The sequence below is a fragment of the Mus caroli genome, chromosome 3, assembly GCF_900094665.2.
Source record: "Mus caroli chromosome 3, CAROLI_EIJ_v1.1, whole genome shotgun sequence".
Lineage (NCBI taxonomy): Eukaryota > Metazoa > Chordata > Mammalia > Rodentia > Muridae > Mus > Mus caroli.
In genome coordinates this window covers 25,685,921-25,706,740 of record NC_034572.1, presented here as the reverse complement: position 1 = coordinate 25,706,740, position 20,820 = coordinate 25,685,921, and the positions used below count along the sequence as shown (strand labels likewise).

Sequence of the window (20,820 nt, the reverse complement as noted above, 5' to 3'; positions counted from 1 at the left end):
GGGGAGTGTATTGGGGACTTTTTGGATAGCATTGGAAATGTAATTGAGGAAAATACCTAATTAAAAAAAAAAGATTTATTTATTATATCTAAAAAAAAAGAAAGAAAGTAGAAGCAATAAAGAAACAGGGAATCCTGGAGATGGAAAATCTAGACATGTGTGCGTACACACACATACACACACACACACACACACACACACACACACACACTACCATCACTAAAGGAATTATCATTCGTCATTGATATCTGTCTATATCAATGGACTCAATTCCTCAATAAAAAGGCACAGACTAACAGAATGGATGGGAAAACAGGTTCTGAATACAAGAACCACAACACAACATCAAAGATAGACATTAGCTCAAGAGTTTGGGGTTGGAAAAAGATTTTCCAAGCAAATAGACCCTAAAAACAAGCTGGTGAAGCCATTCTAATATCTCACAGAATAGACTTCAAGGGAAAGAAAATCATACTCATGATAAAAAAAAAAAAGGGTGGGGGATGGAGAGATGGTTCAGTGGTTAAGTGCACTAACTGCTCTTCCAGAGGTCCTGAGTTCAATTCCGGGCAACTACATGGTAACTCACAAACATCTGTAATGGGATCCAATATCCTCTTCTAGTGTATCTAAAGATAGCTAAAGTGTACTCCATTCATAAAATAAATAATTTTAAAAATCCACTAAGTTGATATTTTCCATTCTTAACACCTATGCCCCAAACACAAGGGCATCCATGTTTGTAAAGGAAATACTATTAAACTTGAATTACAAATTGACCCTCAAATACTTATAGTGGGAGACTTCAATACCAACTCTCACTAATGGACAAGTCATCCACACAAAAATTAACCAGAGAAATGCTAGAGCTAACAGATGTTATAAACCAAATGGACATAGCAGATCTACAAAACTGAACAGAGAAATACTGGAGCTAACAGATGTTATAAACCAAATGGACGTGGCAGATCTACAAAACATTTTACCCAAACGCAAAATAATGCATCTTTTTCTCAGCACCTCATGGGACTTTCTCCAAAACTGATCACATACTCAGTCACAAGGCAAGTCTCAACGGATACAGCAACACGAAAATGACTCCCATCACTCTACCAGACCTCTGCAGGTTAAAACTGGATTTCAGCAACAACAGAAGTAACAGAAAGCCTACAGACTCAAGGAAACTGAACAACTCTTTACTGAATGCCTACTGTGTCAAGGCAGAAATAAAAGAAAAAAAATAAAGACTTCCTAGAATTAAATGAAAATGAAAATACAACACACCCAAACTTATGGGACACAATGAAAGCAGTGCTAAGAGGAAAGTTCATAGTGCTAAATGCCTTCAAAAAAAAAAAAACTGGAGAGAAAAAAAGAAAAGAAACTGGAGAGATCTCATACTAACAACTTAACAGCACACCAGAAAGCTCAGGAAATGATCAAACTGGGGACTGGAATTAATAAAATAGAAACAAAGAGAACAATACAAAAACTCAATGAAATAATGTGTTGGTTCTTTGAGAAAACCAACAAGATAGACAAACCTTTATGCAAACTAAAAAAAAAAAAACAAGAGAAAAAACATTTAAATTAATAAAATCAGAAACAAAAGAGAGTGTGTGTGTGGGGGGGGGAGACATAACAGACTCCAAGGGAATCCAAAGAATCATTAGGTCATACTTTTAAAACCTGTGCTCCACAAAATTGGAAAATATAAAAGAATGGATAATTTTCTTGATAGATACCACTTAACAAAGTTAAATCAAGATCAGATAAACAATTTAAACAGTCCTATAACCCTTAAGGAAGGTAACCCTTAAGGAAAGTCTACAAGACTTTCATCATGAAGTGGTCTTGGATTTTGTCAAAGACTTTTTCAGCATCTAATGAGATGATCATGTGGGTTTTTTAGAAGTAGTCTTAATAGAAGTAGTCATTAAAAGTCTCCCAACTGAAAAACAGCTCAGGGACAGGCAGTTTTAGTGCAGAATTCTACCAAACTTTCAAAGAAGTGCTAATACCAAAACTCATCAAGGTATTCTATAAAATAGGAACAGAAGGAAAATTGCCAAATTCATTTTATAAGACCACAGTTACCCTGATAATCAAACCACACAAAGATTCTAGAAAGAAAGAAAGAATTACAGACCAATTCCCCCCATTGCATAGATGTGAAAATTCTCAATAAAATACTTGGAAACTGAATCCACGAACACATCAAGAGAATCATGCATTATGATCAAGTAGACTTTATCCCAGTGATACAGGAATGTTATAACATATAAATTGATAAAGACAATCCACTGTATAAGCAAATTGAAAAAAAAACCCACATGATAATCTCATTAGATGCTGAAAAAGTCTTTGACAAAATCCAAGACCACTTCATGATGAAAGTCTTGGAGAGATTAGGGATATGAGAGACATACTTAAATATAATAAAGGCCATTTACATCAAGCCCATAGACAACATCAAATTAGATGGAAAGAAAATCAAAACAATTCCACTAAAATCAGTAATAAAACTAGATAGTCCACTCTCTCCATATCTATTCAATATAATACACAAAGCTCTACCAGGAGCAGTAAGAAAGCTGAAAAAGATCAAGGGATAGAAATTGGAAAGAAAAAAAGTCAAATTATCGTTATTTGTAGATGATATTGATAGTATACATATGGATTCAAAATTCTATCAGGGGACTTCTACAGCTGTAAACACTAAAGGTGTTTAGTAATGTGGCTGAATACAAGATTAACTAAAAAAAAAAAAAACAAACCAGTATTCCCTTTACATACAAATAACAAATAAACTGAGAAAGAAATCAGGGAATCCTTTACCATATCTACAAATTATATAAATATCTTGGGTAACCCTAATCAAGCAAGTAAAAGATCTGTATGACAAAAATTTCAAGTCTTAGAAGAAAGAAATTGAAAATATTAGAAGATGGAAAGATCTTCCATGCTCATGGATTGGTAGGATTTTTGTGATAAAAATGGCCATCCTACCAAAAGCAATCTACAGATTCAATGCAATTTCCATCAAAATTCCAACACAATTCTCTACAGACCTTGAAAGGACAATACTCAACATCATATGAAAAGAATAACAACAACAACAAAGGATAGCTAAAACAATCCTGAACAATAAAAGAACTTCCAGAAGTATCACCTTCTCTTAACAATCCCTTACTTCAAGCTATCGATCCTACTGAGATATAGAAATAAAACTATATAGTATTTGCCTAAAAACAGACAGGTTCATCAATCAAAGTGATTGACATAAATCTGCACACCCATAGACACCTGATTTTTTAAATAAAGAAACCATAAATACACAGTGGGAAAAAAAGAATATATTTAACAGTCATGCTGGTCTAACAGCATGTCTGTGGGTAAAAGAATGCATATTGATCCATATCTACCACCCTGAACAATACTCAAGTCCAAGGGGATCAAACACTTCAACATAGAACCAGACACAGTGAACCTAATAGAAGAGAAAGTGGGAAATAGCCTTGAGTTCGTTGGCACAGGAGACAACTTTATAAACAGAATATCAGTGACAAAGCATTAGGATCAAGAATTAATTAATGGGACCTCATGAAACTGAAAAGCTTCTGTAAGGCAATGGACACTGGCATGGGACAAAATGGCAGCCTACAGAATGGAAAAAGATTATCACCAACTCCACGGCTGACAGAAGGCTAATATCCAAATATTTCAAGAAACTAAGTAACAACAACCCAAATAATCCAATTAAAATATATGGTACAGATCTAAATAAAGAATTCTCAACAGAGGAATCTCAAATGGCTGAGAAGCACATAAAGAAATATTCAACATCCTTTGCCAGAGAACTGCAAATCAAAACCGCTTTGAAATTCCAACTTACACCTGTCAGAATGGCTAAGATCAAAAACACAAGAGACAGCTCATGCTGGTGAGAATGTGGAGCGAAAGGAACACTCCTCCATTGCTGGTTGGAGTGCAAACTTGTACAGCCACTATGGTTATCAATATGGCAGTTCTTTAGGAAATCAGCAATCAATCTACCTCAAGACCCAGCTATACCAGTCTTGGAAATATTCAAAGAACCACAAGGACATTTCCTCAACCATGTTCATAGCAGCTTTTTTCATAATAGTCAGAAACTGGAAATAACCTAGGTGTTCCTCAAGAGAAGAATGGATAAAAAAAAATGTGGTACATTTACACAATGGAGTAATACTCAGATGTTAAAAAACAATGACATCCTAAAATTTGCAAATAAATGAAACTAAAAAAAAATCACCCTGAGTGAGGTAACCCAGACCCAGAAAGACAAACATGGGATGTATTCACTTACAAGTGGACACTGCTGTTAAGTAAAGGACAATCACGCTCCAATCCATAGACCCTGAGAGGCCAAGTCACAAGGAGAGCTCAAGGGGAGAATGCATGGATCTCCCTGGAAATGGGAAATAGAAGAAAATTTTTGGATGGAACAGAGGAGGGAGTAGGGAGGGACTTGTAGTAGTGGAGAGAGGGGAAACTACAATTGGGATGTAATGTGCTAAAGAAGAATGAAATAAAAAAGGGAGCATAAAGAGGGAGGGACATGAAGGGAAGGGGTAGGGGAATAAGGTATGTTTATTATCAAGATGCATTGTATACATGTATAAAATTGCCTAAGATACATTTTTAAAGAAGGATTCTGTGCTGAGTCTACTTACCTTGGTGGTCATCACTTTCCTAATTCTGTTCTCCTTCAGGTATTTCCATATGGCTTCATTGCCTTGGTTACACACATATATGGGAGGGTCAATCATGGGGTTGTTCATCAGCGTTAGGACCTTAAGATTCACCAGGTGATCAAGGTTCTCTGGGAGGCAGCAGAGTAAGTTGTCTTCCAGCAGCAGCTCTCTCAAATCTGGAAAGATCTTCATTTTAATGAATTGATTCAGCTTAGGATAGCAGCACCTAAACTCACTCAGGTGAGATCCATTGGTAAGAGGATGGAGAGGAGGGAAGTACCAGGCTTCTAATACCATGGATCAAATGTCTGTGTCTGCCCTTTGACAGCCTAAGAGAACCCAGTTGATTCTAAATGATGTTTAAATGAGATGGTGAATGGATATCGATAAGGAATGACTCAGTCAAACAGTATTTGAGTGTTAAGGAATCAAGTGTGACTACATTTTCCAAGTCCAACATAGAATCCTAGAAATCCCCTTTGCTGGTTTCATCATTCTGGGTCAATAATTTTTCTTTTATTCAAAAGATTTAATGATCTCAATTAACTTTTACATCAAGACCCCAACTCCCAATACTGTCAAATTGTATGTGTTCAATTTCTGCTGACAGTAGGTGTAGTTAAAGTATGGGTGTATACTAATTTTCTTACTAACTACTATTTGCTTCTCTTTTTCATTCATATAAACTACCTTTACAAGACTCTTAGCTATACAAATATAGATACACCTGGCTTCCCCGGAGTTGCTAGTGAGCCTGGGAGTGGGTGATGGTACAGGTCTCAGTTCTACCAACTCTGAAACTGGGCTTTCAAGAAAGCCATTCATAGGAAATATGGGTCTCATTGTCCTGGTCTGGGGATCTAGGAAGCTCCTTACTTCGAGTATGGCAAATGGCATCTGGGAGTTGCTTAAGAAGATTATGCCGACAGTCAAGAACTTCCAGATTTGGCATTAATCCCAAGGATGCTGGCAGCTGTTCCAGTCGGTTGTTCTCTATGTATAGTTCCTTAAGATTCTGCAGTAAAAGGAGAGTGTGTACTGAGAACACTTACCTTGACAAGTGAATTACAACAACCAGCCTTTCCTGTGTGTGTCCATTCCTATGCATTAGGGAGAGCATGCCTTGGGACAATGGGAGAAACCTGCTTGTTGTTGATGATTCTGACTCTCAAGGCTCACTTTCCAGGGGTCACTCCCTAATTTGTGCTGCTTCTTGATGCTGTTGAGCCTTTAAGAAGTGTGCCTGACTGGCAACAGCAAGCCCCTAGACGCAGGCCTGTGGAGGTTGACCTTGCCCCCAAGCTTATGCCTACCTTTCTCGCCTTCTGGTCTGACAAGACCTCTGTTCCTGCTACTATTTACAAAGCCACTCCTGCCACAATGCTTCCTCCACTGTGATAGGCTGAAATCCTCCAATTTAAGCCAAAATAAACCCATCCTAATGGATGATTTTACTCCTAATGAGGTTTATTGGTCCCAATGACAAGAGGAATAACTGATACAATATTTACAAAATTAATATCCAGAAATACAACTGCTTTTAAATAAAGCCATTAGATTTAGTGTCCATTTATGCAGCAAAGTGAAAATACTGGGGCTTAATTTTATCGGAGCCTCATGAAAAAGTATTGGATCATTACAGCATTGTACCATCTACTCCCTTTTAATAGCTAGCTATCTTTGGAAATGACAACAGTTCTTCAACTAAGTACCCCAAATCATCTAGGTTAAAGTAGCCCAAATGCATAGACAGTTGGTTTGAATGCATTCAACTTATATATTTTCAACTTTATTAGACAAAATATATTTTTTGCATTTCTACCATTGGTATGATATGGCATGTTCAAGGAAATAGTGTAATAAAGAATTAGGAATTGGGTCTCTGTGTCACATTAGAATTATCAGTATTACATCCACCATGGCTCAGTGCTATGACTAAAGGTTACGGGCAGCCCAGAGCTGCTATATCATTAAGAGTGAAGTAAGAGGAACACAGACAAATGGTTCTTAAAGAATACACACACAAAGACACTGGTGAGAATGAACTTATCTTGCTAGCATTCTGTAGAGAACCATCCTCAGGTTGCCCATTGCTAAGCAAGAAAGTCAGGTCACATTTTTCCTTACAGAGAATTCCAGGTAACAAAATCCAGGTTCCAAATCACGCCATTCACAGGACACTTTACCTTCTAAATAATGTCATAATCAAGGGGATACTTATAAAAAATAAAAATTAAATAGAAAGTGGTGTGGGTCAATGTCTTATGGTTTTAATGCTGTGAACAGACACCATGACCAAGGCAATTCTTATAAGTACAACATTTAATTGGGGCTGGCTTACAGGTTCAGAGATTCAGTCCATTATCATCAAGGCAGGAAGCATGACAGCATCCAGGCAGACATGGTACAGGAGGAGCTGAGAGTTCTATCTACATCTTCATCTCATGGCTGCTGCAGAATACTGACTTTCAGACAGCTAGGATGAGGGTCTTAAAGCCCATGCCCACAGTTACACAACTACTTCCACAAGGCCACACCTTCTAACAGTGCCACTCCCTGGGCCAAGCATATTCAAATCATCACAGTCAATTTCTACAAAGAAAACATAACTAAACTACAATAGGGGAAAGACATATTGAAGAGCCACTCGTGGAGTAGTAGCTTGAAAGTTATGGAGATCACCAATTACTTTCTGCTAGGATTTGCAGCCTGTTTCACAGGAGGGAATGTGTGCCTGATACACATAGTCAAAAGCCCATGGCTGGGGAGGTCATAGATGCCAGTGGAGAAATTACTACTCTTGTCTTGCTAAATTCCCTTGTTGTCAACTGCCTTTATAATATACTTACATTTATATCCATAGATATGTTCTACCCTCCATTTTGGCTAAAGAACAGCAGTTAATGTAGAGACTCATAACTGGTCAGATGGCTGAAAATAAGTGGATTTAAGTATCCTAAATAGGACATCAATATTGATCCCATCACACTTGGGGAGTGTAATAGAAGGGGAGGTGGAAGATGGGAAGCATGCTATGCTATGCTGTCTTCTGGACATGGCATGCCTATGAACTCACAGAAGCTGTGGTTATCTCTGGAGACATCTACAAGGTCCAGTCACATGAAGGTTAGTCAACGTTCTAGTGGGCAGCTGCAATGGATGGACACAGTTGGACTTCTAAAGAAGAGGAATGGACATGAAGGTTTGAGGCTATGCTGCTGGCTAGGTTTATGTCAACTTAACAGAAGCTAGAGTTATCTAAAGGGAGGGAACCTCAATTAAGAGAGTGCCTCCATAAATTTAGGCTGTAGGACATTTTCTTAATTAGTGATCATGGGGAGGGCCCAGCCTATTGTAGGCGTGGTCACCCCTGAGCTATAAGAAAGCAGGCAGAGCAAGCCCTGGGAAGCAATCCAGTAAGTAGCACCCTTCCATGACCTCTGCATTAGCGCCTGCCTCCAGGATCCTGCCCTGCTTGATCTCCTGCTCTCACTGCTTTTAATGATGAACTGTTCTATGGAACTGTGAGTGAAATAAGCCCTTTCCTTCCCAAGTTGCTTTTGGTCATGGTGTTTCAACACAGCAGTACGAACCCTAACTAAGAAGGAAGCTGATGTGTTGGAAGATATCTTGGGGGAGAGAAGCAGGAAAGTGTGGGTGCATAGGACCATGATGTACTGTATATGTGTATGAAATTGTCAGAGAATAAATAAAAGAGCTTTTCTTAAAACGACATATTGAACAAGCAGAGTAGAGTATTGTGCAATAACAGCGAGCTTGCAAACTTGAAATCCACTGTTCCTGATAGAAATCTATTCCAGATGCATCCTTTACACAGTGTGGAAAGCATCACCTCATGTTCTCTCAGTCTTAGTGTATGGGTGTGTGTGTGTGTGTGTGTGTGTGTGTGTGTGTGTGTGTGTGTGTGTGTGCATGCATGCGCACTTGCAAACTTGAAATCCACTGTTCCTGATAGAAATCTATTCCAGATGCATCCTTTACACAGTGTGGAAAGCATCACCTCATGTTCTCTCAGTCTNGTGTGGAAAGCATCACCTCATGTTCTCTCAGTCTTAGTGTATGGGTGTGTGTGTGTGTGTGTGTGTGTGTGTGTGTGTGTGTGTGTGTGTGTGTGTGTGCATGCGCACGCGCACACGCAGATGGTGGGGGGCAGGTATGTGCTTCTCAGCTGTTCATTGGGAAGGCTTACCATCAATTTCTTGATGTTTTCTGGCAAAGATGAAAGCTTGGACCCCTGGTCTTGTCCAATATATAATTTCTCCAGAGATATTAAGGAAAAGATTTCCTCTGGGAAGGACAAAAGGTCATTTCCTGTGAGCCCGAGTATCTTCAGGTTTGAAAGCAAGCTTATGGTCGGTGGTAACTGGAAGTATTCCAAAAGGCTAAAGTTAAGGTTGAGATTATATTTAAACCCTCAATAATAAGCTGCCCGGGTGGTCTGGTGGCAGTGGGTTACCAATACTTCATTAGTGTTGCAAAAGTTGTCTAGAAGACCCCAGTGATAAATTTAAATGGCTTTATGACAAATTTAGAAAAAATAAAGCTTGAGCTTTTGACTTTGAACCAAGTTGTTAAACAAAAAGTCAAGTAGCTTAGTGTTTGCAAATGATGGACAGCTTCTCTATATATTTACATACGTGCTAGTTAATTTACCATATATGTTTGTACATTGGCAGTGTGGGGTTCCATTTGCTTCCTGGTGAGGGAGACAACTGTTTGGTTTTGGGTTTTACACACACGCACACACACACACACACAGACACACACACTGCACACACCACCACCACCACCAGCAGCACCACATCACACCACACTACACACAGACATACACACGCACTCTGGTGTAACAATGGACTTGGCAGGCTCTTTACTGGCAAACACTATGTGCATGTATCTCTCTCCAAACAATGCACCTAGCAAGCTCAGAGCCCCCTGCAGCTCCTGCCTGCAGCAGGCTACATGCACAGCCACCTCTGATTAGTAATAGAAATTGCCCTGGTAACAGTCAGATTTAGACAGTATCTTTTCAAGCACAGTCTCAGCATACCCAGGTATGATAAATGTAGCCTGAACTGGGGTGCATGTGCAGTAAGGCAGAGTTGAGTTCTCTTGGAAATCTTTAGGGGTGGTCCCTTACCTAACCATATGTATCTATGCACAATTAAATGTGGACATCAATAAGATAGGAATCATTACAGGAAGAGACATGTGCAGAGTGTATGACTTAGTCTGTGAATCAAAATAGAGAGCCATCCACCCCCCCCCCCCAGTAACTAGCCCCTTCTTCTTTTGAACCTGACAGAACGAAGCCCAGAACACTGAGTGGGGCCCACGAGCATCCTCACTCATGTGGTCTGCTGTTCTCTATCATCTGTGCCATCACTTTGCTCAAATGATGCCACCTTGCTTCTTCTGTAAATTGGTGTGGACTCTTGTTTTCAATTCTTTGGACGAGAAGTCCAAGAACCTGAAAACCAGTGCTAACCCCTGGCCACTGGTAACATTGCCTTCTCTCTGTGTTTCACAAGTTGGGTCAATGTATGCTGTTTCCTTGTAAGTGTGTTACCTGGAGAACATAAAATGCTTGATACTGTTAGAAGAAAAGCACTATAGTTCTAGGGACTGTTTATATAATAAATGCATTTGCAAATTACATTTACTTCCTGGAACTGGTACTTTTAAAACTTGCTGTTTGGCACTCAAGATCTTTTACCTGATAATTTTGAAACTGCTCTTGAACTCAACTGGAAGTAAATCTATATTCCGAGTTGTTTCTAATCAGGGATGTTCCCTGTAGATACTGGGCTCTGCCTTGTTGTGTTTGTCCTTCTGAACACCAAGGGTTTTGAGCCTCACTTGGAGGTGGGTGGTTATTTTGCAGAGTGCCAGATGCGTAAAGAAATTTGTTAATGGGGCTGGAGAGATGGCTCAGTGGTTACGAGCACTGACTGCTCTTCCTGAAGTCCTGAGTTCAATTCCCAGCAATCACATGGTGGCTCACAACCATCTGTAATGGGATCTGATGCCCTCCTCTGGTGTGTCTGAAGTCAGCTACAGTGTACTTATACACATTAAACAAACAAATAAACATCAGTAAAGAGAGTCTGTGTTCTAGCTCTCTAATACAGTGGTTGAATATGTTGCTAGCTGGCTATGCCTTCTTCCTTTCCTCACCACTGCCCATATAGAAAAGAGCATCACCTTCAACGGATATCTTTATTAAGCCACAGCCACCATTACTATCTTTCTCATTCTGGTCTTCTAGAATTTCACAAAGAAAAGTCTTACTCTGACTTACATAACCCTCCTGTTCACTGTGCAACAAAGATGCTTTTGTTTGTTGTTGGAAAATTCTAGATACATACTTAACAGTTTCTTAGCTGGCACACTCCTTTATCTGACTTCAGAGCAAACTGGGAAATCCTTCCTCATTTCCCAATGTCTCCAGCTCACCTTTTCCCTCATCTGTGCTGCTCTCCTTTCTGCTGCTTAGACGTCCCTATGCCTTTCCATAGCTCACCACTGGGGAATGGTGGCCACTCACAGATGGAAAAAGAAGGAAGCTCACTATAAAAATAAACTAAATTTCTGTAAAAGTTCTGCAGAACCGGAATCTCCTCTCAGGACATTGTTTAAGTAAGATGGCCTTTTTTTTTTTTTTTTTTTTAGAAAATTGCTTACAGATATCTTCATTTTTCATTTGCATGGGTTTTTTGTTTGTTTTTGTTCTTTTGAGACAGGAGCTTTGTGTAGCCCAGGCTGGCCTAGAACTTGGGATTTGAGGATAATCTCAAGTTTCTCATCTTCCTGTCTCTATTTCCTTTCTCTCTCTCTCTCTCTCTCTCTCTCTCTCTCTCTCTCTCTCTCTCTCTCTCTCTCTGAAGGTTTCAGGGTACTGTGTTTCTTTATTTGATCTTCAATCTGCCATAGTTTAATGAGTACACGATTCTTTGCCTTGGCATTCACTTCTGAGTTGGTTTTGAAACAATTCCTTGATTATTGTACCATCTGGCATGACTACTGATCTCTCCATTCCTTTGGGGGGACTCTGCCAACAGGGGACAGGTTCCAGTCTATTCCAATTTGTGTGGCTGTATATGTCCATATAGAAACACAGAAGATGCCTCCACCTGCTAATATAGCATTTCCATATTTGTCATGGAAATTAGGTGTCCTCTTCTGGTGGCTCTGCCTTGCCAACATTGCTGAATGCTTCGAACTTGGAGATGGCTTTGTGCGTTTTTGGCTAAGGATAACATCGTGGAGACAAAGATGGAACTGCAGTGACCACACTGCTGTCTTGGTGCAAATTCCCTGTCTCTATTTCCTAAGCCGAGATTAGAAGAATAGGTCCCCAAACCCAGTTTATTTATTTATTTTTTTGACTTAAAAAGTGAGAACAAGTTGGTCTCCAGAGAAACTGAGTTTAAGTTTTAAGAATTTAAAAATTCTTCATGAAGCTTTGGCTCCCCTTCAGGACCAAGCACTTGCATTCAATAAAGTAAAAAACATCACTGGCTTAGCTTCTCATTTTCAAGGCACTTTGAATGTTCATTAGTCTCCACCCCTCACCCAGGATTTCCAAGACCTCATGTTTTGTCTCATATTTCGTGCTAATACACAATGGAAGTAAAGACAGGCATACAGGGCCTGGTGCAGTGGCCTGAGTTCCATTTCCAAAACCCACATAAAGGTTGAAGGCATAAACTGACCCCCTGAAATTGTCATCTGAGTCTTGTAAGTATGCTGTGGCACAGGTACCTGTGTACATACATCACAGCATGCGCGTACACACACACATACACACATACACACATACACACACACACATACACACATACACACACACACATACACATACACATATACACACACATACACACATGCACATACACACACACACACACACACACACACACACACACACATGCACACACTTATAAAAATTAAAAGCTCTATATACCAGAGAATCTACAGAGTGTCAACTTGGAGCAATTATTTGTGACACTGTAATTGCTCATTTAGGGGTGGAATATCCTGTTCTTGCTTTCTCTTTTACTAATACTTTAGAGATAAAATTTATTTACCTACCTAAGGAAAGCTATTTTCACACTTAGGTAGGCAAGAAGGAGTTACTGGCTAGGCTTCAAGAGCTGGAACCAATCAGATGAGGTCTTTAGGTAGGAGAAGGAAGGAGCTGGCTTAAAAGCAGTGGTCCCATAAAGAGGAAAACCCTGATTTTAAGTTACAGCATCAGACAAAATTGTGAGCGAGGGCTCAAAAATATCATCAAAATAACTGAAAACTGAGTGATGTTTCGCAAGATGGTCCTGTTCTGCACAATATTTGTCTATATGTCTACACTCTGGCACAGTTTGGTTTGTGGGGTAACTGGGGTTTGTTTTGTTAGAACTCAAAATTCATGCCAGTCTCTCCTCTGAGAATGTAAAGTTTCTCTCAAAAAAAGCTAGCTCTTGTCTGTGACTCAGCCATGATTAGGACAGTGTGTATCTGTCTGTGATGGCTAACTTTGGTTTTAACTGGACACACCTGGGAGATGGAGACATGCTTGAGAAATTGCTTCCGTCAGAATGGCCTGTGAGCATTTTTCCTGATTGCTAATTAATGTGGAAGGTGCATCCCATGCTGCAATGGGTCCCTTTGCAGATGGGCCAGAAGTAGATAAGAAAGGAAGCCATGTGGCAGCCAGGGAACAGCTGGTAGGGATCAGTCCCTGTGGCTACTGCCTCAGCTTGTTTGAGTTCCCTCTCTGAGTTCCCTTAGTCATGTGACCAGGAAGTTAGGATGAAATAAACCCTCCTTCCCTTCTCAAGTTGCTTTTGGTTATGATATTCTTCACAGCAACAGAAAGCAAACTCAAAAACCTTCCTACATACATTTTGAATTACTCCAACTGTGAAATGAAATACTTTCTCCATGGAAAGAAATTACTTCCCAGCTTTCTCTGTGCCCATCTGTCTGCTACACACACACACACACACACACACACATTTACACACACACAGACATCCCTGTAGCATATGTATGGGGAGCCATGTATTTTGGAAGTCAATTTTCCATCGTCCTTGTTTTTGAGGCAGTCTCTCCTGCTGTGCGTTCCCAGCTGGCTGATCCACTACTTTCCAAGCAATTTTCCTGTCTCTACACCCCCTATTTTATTGTGTTTGTTTGTTTATGGTCCTGGTGAATGAGCTAGAAACTTCCACACGGCAGACTTACTGCCTTTCTTGATCCCTCCTTCTAAAGGCAACCAGCCATTCTTGGGAACTTGGTGACTTTCCTTCCAATTCATAGTCTTTGTTGCTTTTTATACTTTTATTATTAGAAGTATTCATTAAATGGGCAGTATATGTGCATACAGGTGTTTACTTATATGTGTAATATTAAGTATTTATTACATGTATTTATTTGTGTGTGTGTACCTGTGAGCCCCTATGCGGTATACAGTGAGGTTGGAAGTCAGAGAACAACTTGTAGAAGTCAGTTGTGTCCTTCTGCAATGTGCATACCCCACCCCCACCCCCACCCATCTCCCTGGGATCAAACTCACTTTCCAGGCTTGGCAGGCAAGCAATTTTACCCAGTGTGCCATGCCACCAGCCTCCAGCCTCTATATTTGTAATTTTGTGTGCTTCAACAATAAATATGCTATTTTGTTCTGGGTTTTTTGTTTATTTTTTGTTTCTTCTTGTTCTGATTTGGGTTGTCGGTAGACTGGCACACAGAGCTTTAGTTAGCTTATATTACTGTATCATATGCCGTTCTGTGAGGACCCTGCAGCTTATCTGTGTATGCCTCATTGACATTCTAATGGTTGGCTGTAGTTCACTCAATTCAGTTCTGTCTAATGTGTCCTTGAGAATGAATGCACATACACCCCTCCACCCCAGTGGCTGCTGCCCACGTCCTAAGTGAACATTAAATGGGTATCAGAATCACTATTATTTGGAAAGGAAGGATATGAAGTGCCACCTTGTGGGATATCTTTGATAACCCTGTTTTGTTTTGTTTGCGGTAGCCGGTTCAATACATTTCCTGGCACAACAAAGAAGGACAAATCAGAGTGAGAGTCCAGAAGGGAAGCAGTACCTGCCTCACTTTGTTATCGTCTAGCGCCAGGATCTCCAGGTTCCTGAGCGCGCAAATCTGCACGGGAAAGTGTTCTATGTGGTTCTGACTGAGGTCCAGGAAGCGCAGGTTGACCAGGTGCTTGAAGGAGCGCCGCAGTCCGTGCAGGCTGGTGTTGCGCAGGTACAGCAGATGCAGCGACACCCAGCTGCAGAGGAGGCGCGGCACCTTCTCCAGCCGGTTCTCGCTCAGCCCTACCTCCGTGAGCTCAGTGAGATGCTCCAGGGAGGATGGCAGGGAGTGGATAGAGTTGTGGGTCAAATCCAGCACTGACAGCTTGCTGCACTGACACAGAGACTCCGGTAAACTCATCAGGTGGTTAGACGCCACGTAGAACTTCTGCAGCCTCACCAGGTGCCCGATATCTCCCGGGATGCTCTTCAGCTTGTTTTCGTCCAGGTCGATCACCTCCAGGTTGTAGAGGACACAGAGGTCGCAAGGGAAAACCTCGAAGTGATTCTGCTTCAGGTAGATCTCCCTGAGCTTGGTTTGGTTCACGATTTCCTTGGGCAGCGATTCCAGGAAGTTCTCTGACAGACCGAACAGTTCCAGGTGATGCAGGGATTTGCAAATGCTGGTGGGAATCTCGGTCAGGCCGGTGCGGTAGAGCCGCAGCTCGCGAAGGGTGCGGAGGTGGCTGATGACGTGCAGCGAGGAGATGACCAGCGGGTTGCCACTCAGGTCCAACGATTCCAGGCTGCTCAGCGCCCCCAGCTCCCGGCACAGATCTTGCAGGCTGTTGTTGTGCAGGTAGAGAACCTTGGTGTTCTGTAACTGCTGGATGCCCTGGGGAATTTCTGCAATCTGGTTATTCTCCAGATGCACTTCTTCTAATTCTTTTAATGCCAAAATCTCTGACGGGATGGTCTTCAACCCCTGGTTGGAACCATCAATGAAAAATGTTCTATCAGTGACCCGGTGGGGTTCTTTTTTCTGAAGAACCTTGGGTAAATGTTCTTGTCTCAGGAGTTCCTTGGTCAGGGTTTTGAAGGTGTCAATCATCTCAAATCTGAAATACCGTGAAAAGGGGGAAAATCAGATTTCCCGAACAACCAGACTGAATGGGAGGTGGGGAGAGGGGGGCGCAAAGGTTAAATGACTGAAATTATTCTGCAACATAAAATTTAGATTTTTTTTCTAAAAAACATTCATGTCAGGGTGAGAGTTAAAGGGTAAGCAACTCTTTCTAGGAAGTTTGTGCACATGTGTTAACACAGAGATGGCCTCATTTCAGCTTCCAAAACTTGCTTGTTTAGAGGCTTAAAAATGCCTTTAAAAAATACTTTAAAAGCACTTATTGCTCTTGCATAGGAACCCAGTTGGGGATCCCAACACCCAAATCTGGAGGCTCACAACTGCCTGTAACTCTGGCTCCAGGAGGATCCCATGCCTTCACCTGTCCTCCGGAGCTCCTGGATTCCCAGCCAGCTCACCCCCGAAATCGTATAATTGTTTTTTCACAGATGAGCAGACATAGTGTTGTACACCTTGTTCCCAACACTGGGGAGGCAAAGACAAGTAGGTCTTTGTGAATTCGAGACCAACCTGGTCTACACAGTGAGTTCCAGGACAGCCTGAGATACATAGTGAGACCCCCGTCTTAAAAACAACAGAAAAACAAAAACAAATAACTTTTTAAGATGCTTATTTTGATTTAGTTTCAGATGAGTTCTAGAAGGTTCCAAAGATCATAGCTCTTGCCATCACCCCCAGAAGACACTGAGAAAAATTATATCATACATAATATATATTATATATAAAGTTATCAGAGATGAAAATTAATGATCGGCAACCATTTTTTTCTATGTATATAGAGACCGGTGGAAAGTCATGTCTGGTGAGGCTGGGTAGGCAGAGAAGCCAGCCTTCCATAGGCAAACAAAAAGCTAACTGAACAAACCAACCATGGCTGGGACAGGAGAACCCAACCAAAGAAAACAATTTTTAATAGTTCCATGTATGTCAAGAAGGGCAACTCCTCTAGTCTGCAGTACTCGCAAGTGCAGGGTGAGTTTTCCCACCAGCCAGGGTTCCATTAGATATTCTATCGATCGACAAGAGCCATTTGGGGATGGTGCAGGTAGGACTAAGAAGAATCCTGGTCTCAGTCAGCTGCTGTGCTGCTTGCTCCAGAGGCAGAGCACACCCCATTCCACCCCTCCCCTGCCCCTTCCCCTTCCCCCCTCCCGGCACCCACTGGTACAGCATCTCCAACCTTTCCTTTCTTAATTCAAAAGAATCTGAGCCAGAAAAGGGCAGAGGCTAACCTAGGCTGCCCCTCGACTTTCCTGGAAACTCAAGGGATAATTCTGCACTTTAGCATGCTACCTGTGGAGAAAGGACCTTGAAACTCAATTCCTGTACCCACCCAGAGCTTCTGCCTTGCACGGGCTTTCCTGGTAGTAGAGGCAGAGGGATGGAAATTGCCCATGTGGCAAGGACTTACACATTTAGTTATTCACTTTAATCACCTCTCCTAGGTTTCTGTGACTATTTCAGACCCCACTTCCAGACTAGATTCATCATCGGTGGGTCTGCAACCGAGCATCCGAGGGTCCCGAGCATCCTGCCCCATTCCTTCATAGCCTTACTACAAAGAAGATGCGAAGACTCCACATGGATACGACCTTGCCTGCCTCCATACTCTTGAGTACTGACTGTACCTGTGCATCTGCATCTTGGCACTGGGGCAGGCCATCTCAGATTAGTCCGGAAGTCGCCTTCTCAAGGAAACTCTTCCAGAGGGCTCTACTCCTTCAAAAATCCTTTAAACTACTACACACTTGGAGGTTCTACCATTAGATTCCGAGCTTAGCCCTTCGGAAAAGGTGAGACAGGCTGGGTCACCAGGGTTTGTAGTCCTGGTCCCTAGCCCAGCAGGTGAGGCTCCTAAACCCTCGACGCTCCACCATCAGAATCTGTAACCTAGAGTGGAGAGGCTTAAAGTGCTGATCACTGCCTCCCACTTCAGGCCTCGAGGTTATAGAGTACCCCGCCCTTTTAACGGTGGCCCCGCCTCTTCCCTCTTTCTCCAAAAGGAAGCTTCTGTGGTTGCCATGGGAGCGACTCTGGTTACTGGACTGGTAGTGGGCCGAGCCCTGTGAGGACTGAGCAGGAGCAGACTGTTGAAAAAGCTCAGCCACGTGGCCTTCCTCATTAGAGGTCGAGGTCCGCAAAGCGAGCTGGGTAAGGGGCACCGGGCTCTAGGCGAAGGAAAGGGCAGCGGATCCCTCCTGCAGAAGCCCCAGGTATGGCGGCGCCCTTGACCACCGCTGGTCCCCTGTCTTCGTGAGGAGAGTGGCTTTGCTCTGGCCTCCCTCCTGTTTTTTGAGGAGGGTCTAGGGGAGGTTTAGGGGGGGGGGTTCTGCGCCCCTGTATTTGTGGAAGTCCCGGAAAAACACCTCAGATAAGCAAGAAGCTCCTCAGAGTTTTTCTGAGTTCCCACTTCTAGACTACCCACAGTTTCTTGTAATCACTTTATCTTATTTTTTTAATCATATAGAAGAAGGGATTTCATCGTGACATTTTCATTCATATATATAATTCCATGTGCACTTTGAGTGCATCCATGAATTTAACAAATTAAACATAAGACTGGGGATATATTCAGGGGTTGTTGGGCAGTTGCCTGGCATCCAGAGAAACCAGAGTTCCTGCCACTACTTTTAGACGATTGTTTTAAAGTGTGTGTTGTGGGGGCCGGAGAGACTGCCCAGAGAGACAATAATAAGGGAAATAAGATGATAAAGGAGGGAACACCGACACTGCTAGTTTGACCTGGAGCCTGATGGAAGAGGAGGACGGAGCTGCGGAAAGACTGAATGCTTTTGTCCTCCACCCATGAGTGTGAATGCTGCCTTCTCAGTCACCGGGGGCCTCTGAAGACAACAGCGTGGAGAGACTTCAGGTCCTGCCTTTGCTTTTGACCCCTAGAAGGCCAGACACCATTAGTGCTGGCGTTCCACCCCCAAGAAGTTAGTAGCCTGAGGCAGATGGGTGCCAGTAGAAAGGCGCCCAGCTCTGGCTTTGGTTTAGAAACCACAGGAGTGTCTGTTTCCAGGATGCTAATACTGTTCCTTCCCTAAGTGCCACAGACATCTCAGAATGGGGCATTCAGATCCCATCCCCCCCTCCGAAGCTCAGCAGCACCTAAATATTATAAATATCCTAAGTGCACGTGTGTCTCTCTCACACACACAAACACAAATAAACTTAAAATAACTATTTTTAAAATTATAAGAAAAGTTCATTTCCTTTCAGCTTAAATACAGCAGATCTTAGGTCTTGGTCTGCAGCTTTGAGTGGTAAACTCTTAGAGTGTAGATGGCCACTCAGCAGTGGATGCTTCTAAAATATAGAAATTTAGAGAAGCAGCTGGCATCTAAGAAGCCAGGCTACTTAAAGTGTGAGGTGGCAGAGTGTATTCTGAAACACTTGTACACAGAAAGTAGAATAATCAAGCCTGTAGCATGAGTGTTTTACAAGAGTAAGAACATGGCTTCCATTACGGAGGACCCAGAGTTCACAAGAAATGTCTTTAAAGTAATATTGGAGCCAGGTGTGCTAGCACACACCTGTGATCCCCGATACCTGTGTAGCCGGGGAAGGATGACTGAGTTCAAGGCCATTCTGAAGAACACAGCGAGACCCTGTGTTTAGAAGAAGAAAAGAAAGGAAAGGTAACAGTTAAAAGTAGTGGAACTACTAGGAAAGCTGCTGTGTAACAGAGAGCAGAGACCTCAGCTCCTATTTGCTTATTTTTATTAAAAGCAAAACATAGGTGGGGGTGGGGTGATGGCTGAATGGGTGAAGCACAAGTATGGGGGTCTGAGTTTTGACCTCTAGCTCTCATATAACAGTCAGGCATGGAGTGTATGCCTGAACCCCTAGCATTTGGGGTTGGAGATGGTTGGCTCTCAAGGGCTCTCCAGCCAGCCAACCTAAGCCTAAACAGTATCTGTAATAGTGGTTCAGTGACCTGTAAAGCCATTTCAAACAATAGGGCAGAGAACAGAGGACAAGGCACTTGATATCAACCTCTGGCTTCCACATGCACAATCCCTGGATTTCCACCACACACAGGAAGTAAAGAAGGAAATCAACCTTAGAACGAGGAAATGGAAGAGGGCCTAGATAGGTGAAATGCTTCTGTGAGCCAGACCTCAATCTGCTGTGAAGATGCTATCAAATTGGTTTGGTGTCAAGGTATCCAATCCAAGTGGGTTAATTTCTCGGGTCCTTCTGGAGTTAGATTGTTGCCCCGTCCTTGGAACCCAATGGGGCACATGCAGGCTTTAGAGTCAGTTTGATTTTGCCCAGAGTAATTTCTCTGGATATCTTTTCCTCCGCTACCAAGCCCAACACATGATAGAGGTTGGTTGTTCTCTTTCAGATAGGGTACTGGCTGGAGTCACAGTCTGCCCACTGTCTCTGGTTATATTTATAGCCGGCCAGCCCCACCCTTAGTTCTCTCCTTTCCTTCCTCTCCCTTGCTACACATACACACGCATGCACACTCGTTTCTTTGAAGGAAGCTTAGTTGTTGCTGAAGCTTTGGGGATAATTTGGTACCTGATGATGAATGATGCATTTACGTTTCCAAAGCTCCAGAGTCGATGGAGAAGCTCCAGGAGCAGTACTGTTACTTTTGTTCAGAAAACATACGGAAAACGAATTCTTTCATACTGAATGTACTCCAAAAACTGGATGAAGAAATTGAAAAGCGGTAAGGAAGCTAAGTATTCAACTGTATCAAAAGTTCCCACCGATTCTCATTCCTTTGAACCCCGGACCATTCAGCCATTTTATCCCCACTTGAAAATGGCTCAGGAGACAGAGGCAGGCGGATTTCTGAGTTCCAGGACAGCCTGGTCTACAAAGTGAGTTCCAGGACAGCCATGGCTACACAGAGAAA

At 42.2% G+C, this 20,820-nt stretch overlaps 2 protein-coding genes and 1 pseudogene across 3 annotated transcripts in view; 1 reads left to right on the top strand and 2 right to left on the bottom strand.

Moving 5' to 3' along the window:
• Lrriq4 (leucine rich repeats and IQ motif containing 4) overlaps positions 1–17,939 on the bottom strand; it is a 25,030-nt gene extending 7,091 nt beyond the window's left edge. Inside the window, exons 1-5 of one of the 2 annotated variants that reach the window (XM_021158807.1) lie at positions 17,570–17,939; positions 14,868–15,915; positions 8,947–9,120; positions 5,613–5,751; positions 4,716–4,912 (exon numbers count right to left, since the gene is read on the bottom strand). In XM_021158807.1, the coding sequence (XP_021014466.1) occupies positions 4,716–4,912; positions 5,613–5,751; positions 8,947–9,120; positions 14,868–15,915; positions 17,570–17,604 (1,593 nt within the window). In that variant the 5' untranslated portion in view covers positions 17,605–17,939. The remainder of the gene's footprint in view (positions 1–4,715; positions 4,913–5,612; positions 5,752–8,946; positions 9,121–14,867; positions 15,916–17,569) is intronic. The other variant, XM_021158808.1, reaches the window with a different exon arrangement.
• LOC110291594 lies at positions 11,775–12,016 on the bottom strand (annotated as a pseudogene).
• A 16-nt stretch (positions 17,940–17,955) lies between the features above and the next one.
• Positions 17,956–20,820, top strand: part of Lrrc34 (leucine rich repeat containing 34) — a 24,140-nt gene continuing 21,275 nt past the window's right edge. Inside the window, exons 1-2 of the mRNA XM_021158810.1 lie at positions 17,956–18,154; positions 20,511–20,631. Coding sequence (XP_021014469.1) covers positions 20,522–20,631 — 110 coding nt within the window. The 5' untranslated portion in view covers positions 17,956–18,154; positions 20,511–20,521. The remainder of the gene's footprint in view (positions 18,155–20,510; positions 20,632–20,820) is intronic.